The sequence below is a fragment of the Antennarius striatus genome, chromosome 12 (assembly GCF_040054535.1).
Source record: "Antennarius striatus isolate MH-2024 chromosome 12, ASM4005453v1, whole genome shotgun sequence".
Classification (NCBI taxonomy): Eukaryota; Metazoa; Chordata; class Actinopteri; order Lophiiformes; family Antennariidae; genus Antennarius; species Antennarius striatus.
The window spans coordinates 15727075-15744275 of NC_090787.1; the positions used below are offsets into that span (position 1 = coordinate 15727075).

The following is a 17201-nucleotide window of genomic DNA, read 5'->3' on the forward strand; positions in this document are numbered from 1 at the left end:
CCTCTGCGGGGTGGCGGGTTGTCTTCCAAACTGGATGTTGGATTTTGAAAAACTGGCGGAAATGCTTCTCTCTGCCGGCTTTTCCTGCAGGAAGCAGGAGAACTGTGATCTAAACTTGGAAAGTGACGAAAGGACATGGACAGGAACTCCACACATTTCCCAGATATGCTGCCCAGTGAGCCTCATTGTTCTGTTGACACCAGTAATTTCTGGAAATGCAATAATTTTCACCCAGAAAAATCTTACAGATTTTTCCAAAATGGCAGATTATTCTTATCAGGGTCATTTTTCCAACACTTTTGCTACTGTTTTGTCCTGGTTGAACCCTATGGTTGTTTGTTAGTCATTCTATCGACACACAGTGTGTTTTTTAAGGATAGACACCTGCTTGTCACTGTGGTGGCAAGCGATCGTCTAGAGAACCTGTTGAGTCACTGCAGGGTTCACAGCTGTCAGACTCTCACACAGCTCACTCTCAGGTGATGCCATTTAATGTGGAACATGTCAGTACAGCGCAGGTGGAGCCTCATAAAAACACCAGCGGTAAGAGCGACAAACAGTTGATGTATCCTGTCAGATAAAGATTTATTGCAGCTTTTTCTTCTTCTAGTTTTGGACTGTAATTCAGCCTGTGTCCAGATGCGTGTTACACCATTGTGTGATCCTGTGTTGCCCTGGTTACGTGATGATGTGGGGATAGGAACTTAAGGATCAGTAGAAAAACAGGCTGTTATAACTTTTCAGTTTGACTTTGGGAGCTCAACATTTATCTTTACCATGAATTTGGTGTTTTGTAATAATTACTTGGTCTAACTTTGATGTCTTGTGACATTTGGACACATCACAAGATTATTTTTTGTTATAGCTGTTCACCAAAACATATTCAAGCTACAGGTATATATCAATATAGTCTTAAAAAACTTTATTTTATCAGCTTTATTTTGAGTGTATTCACATCCAAATTAGAGAACATTTTTAGGAATTACATTCATTCATTTTTTAATATATGAAAGCCTTTTTTTCAACGGACCAAAAGGAAGTTGTTGACAAAGAAGTTGTTTTTTGGGATGCATGGTCTGTTCCCTCCTTAATCATCAGTTAAGAAGATAAAAGCTTTGGAGTTGTAGTGATATTTGCATTTGGAAGCTGTTGCTATTAACCTGCAACATAAGGTCAAATGATTTCTCTGTGGAAGTGAGAATGAGAACTCGTTAGGCTGCAAAAAAGAAGAAATCCATCAGAGTCAGATCAGAAATGGTGTTCCAAACCAACAGCTCTGTTCCCTTATGAGAAAAATAAGCACACTGGAACTCAATAAGGCCTGGAAGACAGCAGTGGTTGATGATCGCAGGATCCTTTCCATGCTGAAGCAAAACACCCCTTCACAACATCCACCCAAGTGAAGAACAAGATTCAACTAAATGCGTCTAAATTGATTTGATGGTGCTTCACGGAAAAAAAAAAGCAGTGTTCTCGTTTTCATGCATCCCTGATGCACATTTTTTGACAGGGACACAATCGTCAAACAGTGGCAACATGTCTGCTTGTTTTACGAGCTACAGTGAGAGCCATGAGTTAGTGAAATCCTCCAGAGCAAGCATACTCTGTTGCTTATGCCTGGAGAGTTCTGTTGGGTTTCTCTGTCTGTTTAAGCGCTTTGAAATGTCTGCTTATGTGATGAAGCGCTTTGCAAATAGAGGATGATTGATAGCGCTGTTGCCGCACAGCAAGGGTTTATATCACGCTCTGTGCGGAGTTTGCATGTTCTCCCCGTGTCTGCGTGGGTTCTCTCCAGGTTCTCCGACCTCCTCCCACCTTCAAAAACATGCACGTCAGGTTAATTGGCCGGCTTCAACATTGTCTGTGTGTGTGTGTGTGTGTGTGTGTGCGTGTGCGTGTGTGTGTGGCTCCGCGATGCACCAGCGTCGCACCCGGAGTTTCCCCCGCCTCACACCCTAAGCCAACTGGGATAGGCTCCAGCTGGGTGAAGTGGTAGACAATGAATGAATGAATGAATGATTATCACCATGCCTCCAAATAAGATGCAAAAGTTGGAAAAAAAAGTGACAATGAGTGCTTTCTTGCATAAGAAAACAATCAAAAGTTAATCAGAAAAAAGAGACAGATATCACTGACATATTACTGAAATTTGTGTGGAGAAGACTCTGACAGCTTGGTGCAGTGTCCACAGGAGAATATATGAATTAAAGGCAAAAAAAAGTATTGAGTGAAAAGCAAAAGTGAAAAAAAACCCTCCACTACATCTTTATTTGTTGCTAAAACTGTTTGTTAAATGACTACAAGGCTTTAACATTTTTATAAAACTGTATATAAATGTACTATTTTTTTCTTTTTACTTAAACATTCATGATGTTATTAATAAAAACATTAAAATTAATAGTTTAGTTTTTATGTTGTACGATTGGCAAAACTGAATCCTTGTGTACACTTCTACCATATATTCTGTTATTACTTTTTTTGGGATGCATAAACGTCAAATTGTTCTTGAGTGCATCCCAGGGATGCAATACTTTCTTGAGGTAAAATGAACTCTGCAGATGGACGGTAATCTAAAAAGGAACTGCAAAAGGAACACAGGAGTTTTTAGAGCAAAAAATTGAATATTCTGCATGGGTTGAATCAGTCACCATCTCAACCCAATCTGGCCTGCATGTCCCTTGCTTAAGACACAATGTAAGGGAGAAAGAAAATGGGTGCAATTCCTAAACATTTGTTGAAGGGATGTTTTTGTTCAACCCTTTGAATGAAACTTGAAACTCTGCACTTAAATTGTATCTCAGTTGTACCGTTTGAAGTCTGATGTGGTAGCATGCTGGAACCAAATCATGAAAATTGTGTCAATATCTACATATTTCTAGCGCTAAGTGTAAGACCATGCTCTCCTCACTGCTGCTCTTGGAGGTCAGAGCACCACACTGTGGTGGCCACACAACTTACAACAATTTAGTGAATTGCAGATAGACCCAAAACTGAATGTAACATGTATACCAATAAATGTGATCAAACACATTTATTGGTTTGCCCTCTGAATGGGAGAATTTTAATTTGGATATCTCTTCACATCTTGTTTGTTCCGCAGAAGGCGTCTGTGAAACTGGAGTCAGTCAGACTGGAGTCAGTCATGGAGGCTGAACTGAACTGCAGTTCCCGGTGTGATCCCTCGCTCTGCTCCATCCAGTCTGGCATCGACAGGAGGGAGGGCCTAGACATCCTGCAGAAACTTTGTGATCTAAGCACGGTAATCACCTATTTGTAATCATTACATGACCACACACACACACACACACACACATACGTTTACTGTTATAAACTTATACTGTATAATTATGTATTCTATACTATGTGTGTGTGAGTGCATGACTCAATGAAATCCAGGATGGCTCACCAATAGTCTTTTTGTTCCATAAAGGTTAAATATTTCATTTGAGAATGTATTCTATTTTTAATAGTAATTTTCATAAACAATAAAACACAGTATGATATTTAAAGTTATCCATTGCAGTTTTTTTTTTTTTTTACTGTAGTTGATAAACTTTTGGCTTAAAATTTAATGGTGTAATTGCGTCACTGAAAACACTCCTGTAAACACATTTCGAATCAGGTCCATTATATGGATCTAAAGGGTAATGCTGATGACTTAGGGAAGCGATGTTTAGCTTCACACCAGTCACCGATGCCTTTAAGAGAGGAGTGAGCGGAGCCCAGAAACCTGAGACATGAGAAGGTCTAATGTCCAAATTCAAACTGAAGTATTAGTGACAGTGTCAGAGAACACACAGACTCCTCTCCTCTCCATGTTACAACACGCATAAGTGAGGTGAGTTGTTTCTTTCCTTTCCTTAATGCTTTATGATATTAATTTATGTGCACATTAGTGTAAAAGTGAACATATAATATTCCCTTAAGGGGAACCAAACTGTGTGGCAAGGTATTTCTTGTTATTGGAATGTCTTTGTGAAAAGATAGTATTTAATGTTCTATTTTGTTCTATCTTCACGTCTCATTCTTATTCTTTTGACCTCAGTAGATTTGAGACTAAAATAAAATGTCATCATCTTGAAATGTAACACCATGCATTTGTCCTTATATGTGACCATAAATAGCTCACTAGTCACAACTGTTTCAAAACAGCTTAGCAGTTATTCCATGAATCCCACCTGCTTGTCTCTCTGGATGTGTTCCCAGATATGGCTGCTGTTAGCTGTGTGCTGTCTGAGGAGCAGCTCCAGTGTCCCATCTGTCTGGATCTGCTCACTCAACCTGTCTCCACTCCCTGTGGACACAACTTCTGCAGGGACTGTATAGAAGGATACTGGCAGAGCGCTCACCTGTCGCATTGCCCCGTATGCAAGCAGAGGTTCGACAGGCTTCCACAGTTCAAAATTAACATCCTCATATCTGAGGTGTTGTCTCAGTTCAAGAAGACATCAGAAAAGAAAGATGAGAACGCAGTTAGAGCGGCTGACCGACATGGTGGATGTCACGAAGTTGTTTCATGTGATGTAAATGTTGGAAAAAGAGGCAAAGCTCTTAAATCCTGCTTGGAGTGTTTGGCATCCTTCTGCAAGACTCATCTGGAACCTCATAACACATTCAAGAATCACCACCTGATTGACCCAACGGTGGAACTGCTAAACGGAGTGTGTAAGAAGCATGGTAAACCTCTGGACCTGTTCTGTAATACAGATGGGACGTGTGTATGCCAGCTCTGCATCAGGAAAGGCCACAAAGCTCATAACGCTGTACCTATTGGGGAAGTGAGCAGAGACAGGAGAGCCCAGATTGGAAGGTTAACAACAGAGGTGGAAGAATTGATCAGCAGCCGACTGCAGAAAATCAGTGAAATCAATCAAATTGTCGAGCTCAGCAAAGGAAACATGGAAAAGGAGACTAAAGAGAATTTGAGAGTCTTCAACAAACTTCTACTGTTGGTCCAGAGGGGCCAAGCTGAGGCAGTGGAAGCGATTGGAGTGAGGCAGAAGCAAGTTGAGAGCAAGGCCGGTGGATTGATTGTGGAGCTGAAGCAGGAGATGGAGGACCTGAGGCAGAGACATGCAGAGCTGGAGTGCCTCTCGCAAACCAATGACGACTTCTACCTTCTCCAAAACTTCCCGACTCTCTCCAGACTGCCAGCCATCAAAGACTGGTTTGATGCCCGTGTAGAAGGTGATGTGTATATGGGCTTGGTGAGGACTGCAGTCACGGAAACAGTATGGCAGATTGAGATGAGGGTGAAGGCTGAGATGAGTACGCTATCCAAAGTAGAACTCCAGAGGGCTCGGCAGTATGCTGCAGATGTGACTCTGGATTCGAATTCGGCTCATCCCAAACTGGTGCTGTCTGAGGACAGGAAACAGGTCTACCATGGTGATGAGGCACTGAGGCTCTCGGACAACCCACAGAGGTTCTACCCCGGGGTCAGTGTTTTGGGAAAGGAGGGTTTCTGCTCTGGCAGGTTCTACTTTGAGGTGCAAGTGAAAGGGAAGACAGAGTGGGATATCGGAGTTGGGCTGGAGTCCGTCAACAGGAAAGGAGGAAACACTCTGAACCCTGAAAATGGCTACTGGGCCCTGGGCTTGAGAAAAGACAGGAGCTTCTGGGCCCTTAGCAGCACTCCTACATGTGTGATGCTTGTTGAGGAGCCCCAGATTGTTGGGGTGTATGTGGATATGGAATGGGGGCAGGTTTCTTTTTACAATGTGGACACTGCTTCTCATATCTACTCATTCACTGGGTACACATTCAATGAAAGGCTTTTCCCCTACTTTAACCCGCGGCGCAACCATTGCGGCCTCAACTCGGCTCCGCTGATCATTTTAACTGTAACTAATACAGGATAACATTTCATTTCTTCCTGTTGAATGATTGCTCTTAATTGTTAATATTTCACTTCATGTGTGATGTTTCTTGCTTGGTTTGACTTAATAAAGATTGTTCAAACATTTGAATCATGTCTTTATGATGTTTTTATATCTATCAGTGACAAAACTGAGATCAGCATGGATGAAATCAATAAGTCATGCTAACATATTAGCCATATCAGTGCTATCTTTGCCTTGACTTTAAGGGGTTTGTTTGTATGTGTGTGTCCAGGTGGTAGGGGAACTTCCACGACGACCTCACTCCCCAGTCTTAAATGCTGTGGTGTGGACGCTGCTCTCCTGTGGCATTTTGGTGGCGTTTGGCTTCCTCGTCTTCACCCTGCGCTTCAGAAATAACAGGTAGACTACAAAGAAAAAAACATAAAACCAAAGAAGAGAAAAAATTGATTGAATCATTAATGTTTGCACATGTTGTATCATCAGGATAGTGAAGATGTCCAGTCCCAACCTGAATGTTCTGACTCTATTTGGAAGTGTCCTCACCTACAGTAGTGGCTTTCTATTTGCCGTAGATGAACGTGCACACTCACAGGGTGGAGCTTCTTCTGCAGTGCTACAAGTACGGTGCCTACTTGTGCCAATATAGTGTTCATCATGCTTTTGAAGCAAATCTGACACAATGACGCTGTCCTCTTCAGGCACGGGTGTGGACTCTTTGTGTAGGAAGTACGCTGGTGTTTGGGCCGATCTTGGGGAAGACATGGCGGCTGTACCGAGTGTTCACCCAGCGGATGCCTGACAAGAGAGTGGTAGGCAGGCCCTAGCTATGTGTTTTCTGCATGGATAACCAGTGCGTTGTGATTATTGTTGTCAAGCCATCATCATGAGATGTATTGGTTGTGTTTCTGACACTGATATGATTGGCGACTGCGTCTCAGATCATTCGAGACATCCAGCTGATGGGTCTGGTAGCTCTGTTGATCCTGGTGGACGTGCTGGTTCTGACTGCCTGGCATTTCACAGACCCCTTCAAGTGTTCACGATCGCTTGCTGCTGTTGTCAAGGTAAAAACATTTTAATTACTATATCTGGAAAGCATGTAAAGGTTTTATTTTTAGCTTTTTATGAAGCCTGATGTTGTGACTTCAAAATGAAAATGAATTAAAGTCATGTTGGTGGCAGTTTAGTTCTAATTCAGGTTGTATGATAATGCAATACAGTAATACTGGTGCATTATGGTATTTTTTTAATGGCCCAGGTGGTGCAAAGGGACATTTCCTTCTCATTGTCTGAGCTGGACACCTGCTCCTCTCTGTACTCAGATCTGTGGGTTATCGTCATTTCTCTTCAGAAGGTAAGCAGTTTCTGTGTTATAATATTGTAACATGTTTAGCACTTCTTTGTTGTTATGGTGATGTAATTGTTTGACTTATATTCTCTTTCTTAGTTTCTTTATACAGAAATATCTTTTTCAAAATAGAGATAACAACCATGACAGTTTTTTTTAGATATAAAAGTAGAGTTTCATCCAATCTCATGACCTATGGAATGTATATTAATGATTATGCAGGGTTGACTGTATATGCCTAAAATAAATGAAACATTATATGTAATTAATCTTAATAATTCCTTATGTCTACTCTAGATTTAACTCTATTTAGTATGGATGTTTGTTGTTCCATCTCTTTCATGGTTTTGTTCTGAAAAAGGATCTTTGCGAGCACGGCCTTTAAGTTACTGACCACAAAACACTTTTTTCTTACTCTCAAAACAGCTGGTCTGTTGACAGCTGTACTGAATACAGAAAAGAAAAACCCCAAATAAACTCTTGCAATTGAAGTTAAGGTAAAATAAGTTCATGCACATCTTCATGTGAAGTTTCATAAAGTCAGTTGCAGAAATCATGAAGTTAACCCCATTTTCAGATTGTTGTGACTAAGCTACGAGACTAGAATGAAAAACAGACAGGGAAAAATGAAAACGCAGACAAGCAAGACATAAAAGGAAAAAAGGACAACCGAGGATCACATTTAATATTTGATCTTTTATTGTAAGATCAGCTCACTAACATCGTTGGCGCATCTCAAAAACAGGTCGTTTCTCTGTCAAGGTGTTCTTTAGATATTGATTAATGATTTTGTTTCATCTTGGTCTTCTGATTCATTCAATTCATTCAATAAGCCAAAAAATATCTCTTTTGCCAGTGCAAAACGGAGCTTCTGTGCATTTAATAAATGCTTGAAAAAACCCCAGAGCCTAGTTTTAGTCAGTAGTCAGTAGTTGCCAGTTAACCTTAGAATGGATGGGATATATTCCTGGTTCATTATGTGGAAAAATTGGACATATTAACCACTAGAATGTTGGCTAACATGATTGTTGCATATGATTTGTTTTTGGTTACATCTTGTATCCCATCTTTACCCTTTTGGGTTGTATTTTTTGTGAAAAATAAAGGATATGTCCGGTGTTTTCCAGAGACAAACAGAGCAGAATGTTATAAAAGGACTGTCTGTCTGTATTCTATAGGGCTGTCTTCTTCTCTATGGGACTTATCTGGCTGGCTTGACCAGCAATGTCAGCCTCCCTCCAGTCAACCAGTCTCCCACCATCTTAACAGTCGTCACGTTGGTCACCATCTCCTTGGCTGTGGCTGCTCCTGTGTCCATCTTCCTGCAGGCGTGGCCCAATCTGCTCTACAGCACCGTGGCCGGAGCCATTTTTATCTGTACCCTGGCTACCAACTGCATGCTGTTTGTGCCTCAGGTAGGAAAAAAACAGGTCAAGATACATATGCAAGGTGTATGACCAAAATTCCAGTAGCAAGTTTTAAGAAAATGGGCCATTTGTTCTTTCCTTCATTCTCGTTTCTGGTGGTAAGACTCTGACATGTAAACTTTCAAAGACAGAAACCAGATAATTGGAGAGGCAGAATATGTTTATTCTGAGACATATGACACAGATGCTTGTGTGACTTGTTCTTTTGTTTTTTGACGCGGTAGTAAATTCATTTAATGATTGTGTTAAACCCACTTCCTTTTTCCATATGTGTCAGTTTGCAATGCCTAGCAGTGGATAGTGACTCACGTAGAAGGTGTTTATGAGTCAGAATCACGTCAGCTGTTCCAAACAGGTTTACGACTCTCTGTCTGGAGGTGGATTTACGTTACGATAAAGGCATGCATCTCCAGTGGAGAGGAAGTATTTGAACAATGAGCAACTTCCTCAAACACACCTGGTCAAATGGTCCTGATAACAAATATTGTGCAAAAGATATATTTATTTGAAATTACACCCCTGAAATATGACACTGACCCATGCAGCTGACCCAGTGGCGTCAGTTTGAAGAGGATCAGAACAACCTGAATCAGATGGCCAAATATTTCAGCAGTCCCAGTAGGAGCCAGCCATCAGTGTACAGCCAGGATGAGATCTACTACCTCCTGGGGGAGAACAACTCCATGAAGAAACTCCTCAATGAGGTACTGCATTGGTTTTACTCAAAATTTAAGATTCAAAGAGGAAATTGCAGGACATTAAATGGATTTAACTGAAACTCTTGAAGTTTCTTGTTGTGATATGATGCTGAATTGTGTTCTACTATTTGCAGTGCCTTGCGAAAGTATTGGCTGCCCAATAACTTTTTGAAATTTTGCCACATTTCAGGCTTCAGACTTAAAGATAACAAACTGAAAATATTTTTTCAGGAATCAACAACATGTGAGACACAATTGTGAATTGGAACCAATTTTTATTCAACATTTAATATTGTGTTTACAAATAAAAAACTGAAAAGTAGGATGTGGAAATGTGAGACCAAATGACACACGGGTGCACTCTGTTTGTCATTGTTAGTCATTTAGGTTTACATTGGGTCATTCAGAAGTCATCAGGGAACTTCTGGAGTCGATTAGCTGAGCTGAGAGAACAGGGGGCCAATACTTTTATATAAAATGTTGAATAAATTTGGTTCCACTTCACGATTGTGTCTTACATGTTATTGATTCTTGAAAAATATTTTGAGTTTGTTATCTTTAAGTTTGAAGCCTGAAATTTGACAAAATGTCAAAAAGTTCTTGGGGGGGGCCAATACTTCCACAAGGTTCTGTAACATGAAAAAGACTGTTGGGCCTCGGTCTACGTATGTTACTCTCTACTGGGTGCCCTGCTTGGTTCGGATGTTTTTAAACTGATAAAAAACTTTGTTAACTGTGCTCTGGTATTAACCCCGAGACAAGAAAAGGTCATTCAGTAAAATGATCAAAGTAAGACTGATTTAATTGAACATGTGTTGAGGACTTTTGGTTTCATCAAAGGTTTGTAAATCTTTACTTCACTGTGCTTAACATGATGAATTACTTTACCTATGATTTGTGATAATGTACCTCATGCACGGGGCAGTGATGTTGTCCACTTTGTTCCCCGTCTGTGTGATATTTTCGGTCACTGCATACCAGATGTAACACAAAAAAAAAACCAACAACACGTGACTAACGCACAAGCAATCTTTTCATGAAACCCTTCGCATGTGTTGCGAGTCTCAAAATATTTCATCTTTCTGTTTTTCGTGACAATTTCAGAAAAATGCTGTGATCGACAGTCTGCAGGAGCAGGTGACCAACGCCAAAGATAAACTCCTGCGACTCATGTCTGCCAGCCAGACCTCCAAGGAGCAAGACATGGACTCCTCCAACACAAACCTCAACTCCTCCTCCACCCAGACCACAGAGCTGCTGTATGAAGGTCCCTGTTCTTCTCCTCTACCTGCAACAGACACCACATCCCAACCGTCACCAGCAGATCCCTCCCCTTGTCTCGCGGTGACTGCTGCTGTTTCATCATCTGCTGTTACACCATTCTCTCAGCCTCCCTCTGCTCCAAACTCCTCCTCCCATATCGCTGCTTCCTCTGCTCTCCCTGGGGATATTCATTTGAGAGAACTTCAGAGAGGTGTTATTGCTAGGAGGAAAGACACACCTGAGTCCAGAGCCGGGGAGGACCTCAAACAGCCTTCGCCGCCCCAGCCCATTGGCTCTCTTAGGACTGCAGAAGAGACAGTTCATTTTGTCACTTCTCTTCAGTCTCACACAGGTTCAAGCACCACTAAAGAAGAAGCTTTCAACTATCCGAGAGGCACATCATCCTTCTTGGGATCAAGTGCCAGACTGGCTGGTTTTGTTAGTCGTGAGCAGCTGCAGGAAATCCTCCAGGAGCTGAGTTTGGATGCGGTCATGGAAAGCTCACTCCGATCTCCCAACCAGACACGTAGAACACCTTCTCAGCTAAAGTTTCCTGAAGCCTCTGCCTTTTCACCTTCCTCCCTACGGACACCGCGCTCCCCTAATCCACCTGTTTATTTCCGGTACCCCAGCATCTCCCCTTATGCAATGAGGAAACGCCGTCCGCCATTTCACTCCTCCAGAAGAGGTTTGGCTTGCTCCTACGCTGATCCGGGGGCTGCTGGTTGTCGGAGGATGAGAACCACATGTGAGCACCATAATTTAGGACAACAACCCAATGGAGTGGATGACTCCCTCCTCTGTGTTCACAACAATGACCTTGAGATGGGAGAGGCAGAGGAGAAGGGAAATGAAATGATAAAGAGATGTCATAGGTGTGTTTCAAGGTCCCACAGATGTTCAGCCTTCCACTGCGCAGAACACAATCCGTCATCTCCACCGGATGTGGAAGCAGGAAGTGAGAATGAGCATCACCGTAGACACATCAGGGACTCCTGTGGGTCCTGGGACTCGGACTCTAGCAGCTCGACCGACTACTGTTACTACCACCGACCCTACTGTGATTCCTGCCTGCAGCGAGGCACTCTGCTGTCCTCAGACAGTTCCTCAAATTCCTCTGACAGCGAGTATGAAGACCTGTATCACTCCCCACATCCTGTTGTGTTCAAAGACGATATCAAACCCACATTTGTATGACCAAAAGTTAACCACACTTTACATGTTCATCCATTTCTACCACATGTATTTATGTGCTAAGTGTTGTATAATATTGAATTTGAGGTTTAACACTCTTGAAGTTCAGTGTTCACAAAGTTGATGTGCATCTATCACTGAGAATTCTTTTAATTTAACACTCACTAAGAATGTGCTTTGCATTCTTCTTGAAAAGAGTCTTCACATTGGTTAAAGAGGATCCTTAGCTTATTAAACTGTTCGGGCTTCTGTGGTTCTTTTTTTGTTTTTTGACAAACTTATGGCGTGATCTCCATATGTCTGCTGTCAGGTAGAATTCCATGTGACATTCCAACAATGGCCGACTATTAGAGTGAAAGCCTAGAAATCTAAATCAATGGCTTTTACAGGAAAACTGATGGATTTTATATAAACACTTTATTTATTTAGTTATTTATTTGTATATGTGTTGTTGTGTGCTCAGTCTCATTTTTACTGAATTTGCACAGCATTCCTTAAAAAGAATAAGGGACGTGTGCATTAGTTGGTTTACTATTTTTTTTATTTCTAATTTCCTAAATTGTTCCCATAATGGTCAATGGTCAATTATTACTGTCAGGTGCTTCTAGTCTGTAGCTGATATATGGAACACTACATCCACACTGTCAGACCTCTTGATGGTATCACAACACTGTTATGGTTTTTACTATTACAATTCATTTCTCATTATTATGAGAACAAGTGTGTGTATGTGTGTGTGTGTGTGTGTGTGTGTGCGTGCGTGCGTGCGTGCGTGCGTGTGTGTGCGCGTGTGCGTGTGTGTGTGCATTGACTGGCTTGTCATCAACCTTGACTGTGAAGTACAAATTAAAAAGACCTTTAGTTGCCTTTCTATGATAAGTAACATGTTTATAAATGTACTGAATTAAAGTGCTTATTCTCTCCATGTGACTTAAACCAGGACCACTGTATTGGAGGGAGTTGCTTAAGGTGAAATGTTTTTCTACAATGTGCATACTTATCTTATTTCCAAAACTCTTTTAAAAAAAATATTCCTCCTTTTTGTGATGGTCCCTCTCTTTCTCCTAGTATCTCTATCCTGTCTGTCTATTCCTTTCTTCTGTTAATGGAAAAATGTGTGTTTGCTGGGGGAGGTGTTGTTATATGAAGGGTAAAACAGCATCTCACATTACTTACACTCTGTTGCCTGTTTTTGAAATGCTTCTGTGCTTCATTCTGGATGTGTACCATTGAAGACAGCCTCGGAGTGATTCCCTTTGATAAAGAGAATAACATATATATAAATAGACCACACAAAAGGCAGAATGCCGGCATCAGTGTGCAGCAGGATAGCCTTTCCTTGCTTGCTTAGGAAGGTGAGTGATCGGCATTCTGTTCAAGATGGGGAATACCTACATGTTGAATTTTGGAATACAAATAACTATAAACCATCATGACTGTATTCTTGAACATTTAGTACGGTAAATTAATAAAATTGGGAAATTAGTTCTGAATGGATTTGATTCTTATCAAGTGGTTTTATGTCACTGCAGAAACATAAATGATGCTACATTACCAGATAGTCTATCATAATGGAATTGTAAATTATAGGTCAAATAATATAATGGTTAAATAGAATTGACTCAGGTGAAACCTAGGGAGACAAAATAAATATTTTACTTATATGTTCTTTGTTTTTTAAACATTTTTTCATGTTGCCACACTGTGAAAAACTAATTAAAAATTACTTACAAATGAAAGTTATATGTTCTTTTGTTTTGTTTAAATGTGTTTGTTGGTTTGACAGCAGGATGGCACTACTACTACTACTACTAGTAGTAGTGGACACATTTTCATGACGCTTGGGAGAGATCATGGGTCCTGGCTCAAAATATAATTTATATTTTGGTGCAGATTTTGGTGTGAATTGATTTTCTTAATTTTCATTTAACATTCTCCATTAATTTAATACATTTCTCAGGATACAAGATATGATATTAATGAAAAATCAGACCTAGTGTATCCATGGGGTTGGTATTTAGGGGTACAAAGTCTGGATCCATGATATCTAAATGGTTGGCTTTTAAACTCATACTAATTGAATTGTATGAACATTTACCTCCCAGAATGACCTTTAAATAATACAGTCCAATGCCATGGCTGGTTAAATTTTGTTACATAATACAGCAATGCAAAATAAAAATAAAATACATGTTGGCATTGAATGTGCAAGAAAAAAAACAGAAGGAAAAACAAATTACTGGCTTAAGTTATTTATTTACCAAACATAAAGCCCTTTGTGAAAAAATATAAAGCCGCCTTGTCAGAAACGACCAGGGTAGTATATAACCCATAGCGACATAGAGGTAAAATGCTTAATGGATAGTCGTAGTGAAAGAAAACAACACATTTATGCACACGTAATTTTTCAATAACTTTATTTAGAATTATGAAAGTTGTTACGTCAGGAGAGTTGCATTGCTTGTGTTAAAATTGTAAGGGAATAGCGGCGCCTCTGTGACTGACATAGCAACAGTGCTGCCTGACCGCCGATGCTCTGTGACAGCTGGGTCAGTCTGAGCTGACAGTCGGGATCTGGATTTCCATTGGCCGACAAAACCATCAATCCTGAGAGTGGCTCCGCCCACTACCCATGACGCGGCATGGGAAAAAAGCTTCTGAGATCCTGTGGGTGGTGCCAAGAAAATTCTGCCATGTGGTGGTCGAGAGCGACATTGTTATTGGTTCATGCAAAACGGTTACCGCCCATTTCTGAAAGATACCCTCTCTGATTGGCTAAATAGGTCACCCAGATTCGGCGTTTGCACGTTCATGATTACTATTCTCCTTTTCAGTTTACGCTAACTACGTGAACATCCGCCCATGACAAAGGAGCAGTCCCTGTAACCCTTTACGCCATTAGTGTAGATGACGTCCGGAGCGACAAAGACAGCGAGCCCGAAACCTATGGGGAAGGAATAAAAAAAGATATTCAGTACCGTCGCACTCTGTACGTAGAGCATAATTTGGTGAAGATATCGCTGCCCCGGGCCTTCGGTAGACACCGAAATTTGACGGCGACGAATGTGGATTCAGAGTCAACCCGTAGTCACTGAATTCGCCGAAGAAGAGTGGTTGCTGGTAGATTTTCCGTTGGACGGTCTGTAGGCTAGGGTATAGCGAGGGAGCCGCCATGGCAGTCGGATCATTGAGCCTCCACATCGGGATATGAAGAGGAGCTGCATGTATCCCGAATTGACAAGAAAACGCCCCATTTATTTTTGATCCGCACTGGATCGGCTCTCTTACCATCTGATCTTACCTTCTTCATCTATGTGAAATTGATTCCGCTTCAAGAAAGAAAGCGCAATTGGTTTTAATCAGAGGGGCCACAGGGAGAGGCCAAATTCATGACTATTTTAGCTGAAGACGTGTCTTCAAAGGCCCGCTGAAGAAAACCTGGAATATAATGAATTAACGATGCTGTGATTGACTCTTGTTGGGGGAAAAGAAAGGTTAGTTTATTGGGCGATACGAACTCAAGTGACGGATCGTGTCATAAAGGGATCGCTTTTTCTGATTGTCTTCCCGATACTTGAACGTCAGTGCTCTCCATATATTGTCATCCTTCTTGGATGAGAAGGTTCGGCGAATCGATCAGCCTAGCCGTTTAGCCAGTCACAGTCTCCCGCATCGAGAGAGAACCGAAGGGATCGGATCATGTCGGGTCGGCCCAGGACCACATCCTTCGCGGAGAGCTGCAAACCAGTGCCGCAGCCTTCTGCGTTCGGCAGCATGAAAGTCAGCAGTAAGTAGCCTACCTGTCCTGCCCGCAGCAGGCCACACACACCCCCGCTTCATGCCTCACTGTCACACGGGTGGAACATCATGCTAGCTCCCGTTAGCTAGCACTGTCATCTAAATGTGTCCGTGGATGGGGATTGGCCGTCGACTGGCACGCGCGCCGCTCGATTGGACGTGAGCGCGAGACCGCTCGGTCGGATCGGGATGAGCAGGCCGCACCAGGCAGGGCCGGTCCAGATGCAGGTGGCGCTGGCACCGATCCGGATTGGGGGGGGGGGGGTACAGATTCGGTGTGATGAGTGCCCATTTGAACGCTTTTGGATCTCGTAGCTCCAAACCGAGGCGTCAGACCGGCTCTTGGTGCACCCACAGTGAAACGGACGTGGGTCCCAGAGAGGGTTGGTACCGGTCCCACAGTGTCCAAACCGGACGTCGATACGGATCCTGTCTCCTGAGGGGTCCCGTGGCGCGGTGGCACCGAGCCGGACGCATGCGACTAACCAGGTGTAGAGTTACCTGCAGACGAGAGTCTGGCATGTCTGCCTGATTTCTGGCATCAATCCACATCCCATTATCTCCAGTTCACGTTAATGCTTCTTGGGTGTTTGATAGATTGCAGACCTTGTCTTCTTGTACTCATTATTTCCTAATTGTCCTGGAGACATTTACTACCATCCGTATTTATTTTTCATTTTTGCATAATTGGGTGTGTGAGGAGGGGCAGAAATGAGGCTATGTGTTAGTGGGGTGAGGCCTGATGCTAGAACACCCTAGGCCACCCAGACCAGGATACACACAGGGAGATTTACTCCCATCATAAATGGAATACTTATTAGAATCACTGGCGTGTGTGATTGTGTTTCTGACTAAATGAAAATGCAGTTTCAGATATCTATATCTGTATCTTGTAATACTTTAACCTCATATATTGGCATCCGATATAAGGATGACCATATAAACTTCACCCTACATGAGTTTTGCATGGCCTGAAACGATAGTTTTCACCAAGAGACTCACCTGTTGAGTCAACATATTCTTAAGTTATTATATATCATTATATCCTGAAGTGTGTGTCATCCAGTTAAGTGGGGGTTAAATGATCACATTTCTACTAGCAGGATGTGTTCAGGCCCACAGAGGAAAGCACTTTCTTGTGCAGATGTCCACTGTGTCAATCAGGTAGCACATGATTAAAATTATTTTTAACATAGTTTGATTGACCGTTGAGTGTGCTAAAGATATTCCACCGTTTGGTGACTGATGTTGACAAGTTTCTTTTTACTTTGCGTTCTTGTTTGATCGTCGCAACTTAGCTGTTTAGTTTCATCAAGATCTGTGAAGATCGCAAGTCATAAACTGGTTTAGATGATTAGATGGTTTAGATGATCAAAAACAAGAAAATCAGGTAAAATCTTGTCTGTTTAGCAAATCCTATTCATGTGAATGTGGCGTCACAGTGCAACACAACCCAGTGCATTATTCTGAAGAAACGAATTTGGATGAGAATTAGTGTTAATCTGAAACGACCCAAGTCTTTCTTCCAGAACGGGTTTCACAAAGTTTGGCTTGATGTCTGCCGCGTTGACTGGTACAGGTCATGTGGATTAGCGAGTGAATGGGTTTACACAATAGAAACAATTTTACC

General features: G+C 41.9%; 3 protein-coding genes across 6 annotated transcripts in view; all 3 read left to right on the forward strand.

Moving 5' to 3' along the window:
* The first annotated feature begins 3116 nt into the window (after positions 1-3116).
* Positions 3117-5969, forward strand: LOC137605143 (zinc-binding protein A33-like). 2 transcript variants are annotated; one of them, XM_068329575.1, is made up of 2 exons: positions 3117-3838; positions 4207-5969. In XM_068329575.1, the coding sequence occupies exon 2, from the start codon at positions 4209-4211 to the stop codon at positions 5859-5861; it is 1653 nt and encodes a 550-aa protein (XP_068185676.1). In that variant the 5' UTR covers positions 3117-3838; positions 4207-4208; the 3' UTR covers positions 5862-5969. The 2 variants fall into 2 exon arrangements, with proteins under 2 accessions (XP_068185676.1, XP_068185678.1); XM_068329577.1 differs by having other exon boundaries at positions 3235-3259.
* A 115-nt stretch (positions 5970-6084) lies between these two features.
* On the forward strand, positions 6085-13502 carry gpr156 (G protein-coupled receptor 156). Of its 2 annotated transcripts, XM_068329573.1 has the most exons (8): positions 6085-6242; positions 6327-6462; positions 6542-6652; positions 6782-6907; positions 7102-7197; positions 8370-8606; positions 9164-9322; positions 10421-13502. In XM_068329573.1, exons 2-8 carry the CDS (start codon positions 6337-6339, stop codon positions 11774-11776), a joined length of 2211 nt encoding a protein of 736 aa, XP_068185674.1. In that variant the 5' UTR covers positions 6085-6242; positions 6327-6336; the 3' UTR covers positions 11777-13502. The 2 variants fall into 2 exon arrangements, with proteins under 2 accessions (XP_068185674.1, XP_068185675.1); XM_068329574.1 differs by lacking the exon at positions 6085-6242 and having other exon boundaries at positions 6445-6462; positions 6542-6907; positions 7064-7197.
* Positions 13503-14293: 791 nt separating this feature from the next.
* Positions 14294-17201, forward strand: part of gsk3ba (glycogen synthase kinase 3 beta, genome duplicate a) — a 29763-nt gene continuing 26855 nt past the window's right edge. Inside the window, exon 1 of one of the 2 annotated variants that reach the window (XM_068328765.1) lies at positions 14294-15560. In XM_068328765.1, coding sequence (XP_068184866.1) covers positions 15473-15560 — 88 coding nt within the window. In that variant the 5' untranslated portion in view covers positions 14294-15472. The remainder of the gene's footprint in view (positions 15561-17201) is intronic. The other variant, XM_068328766.1, reaches the window with a different exon arrangement.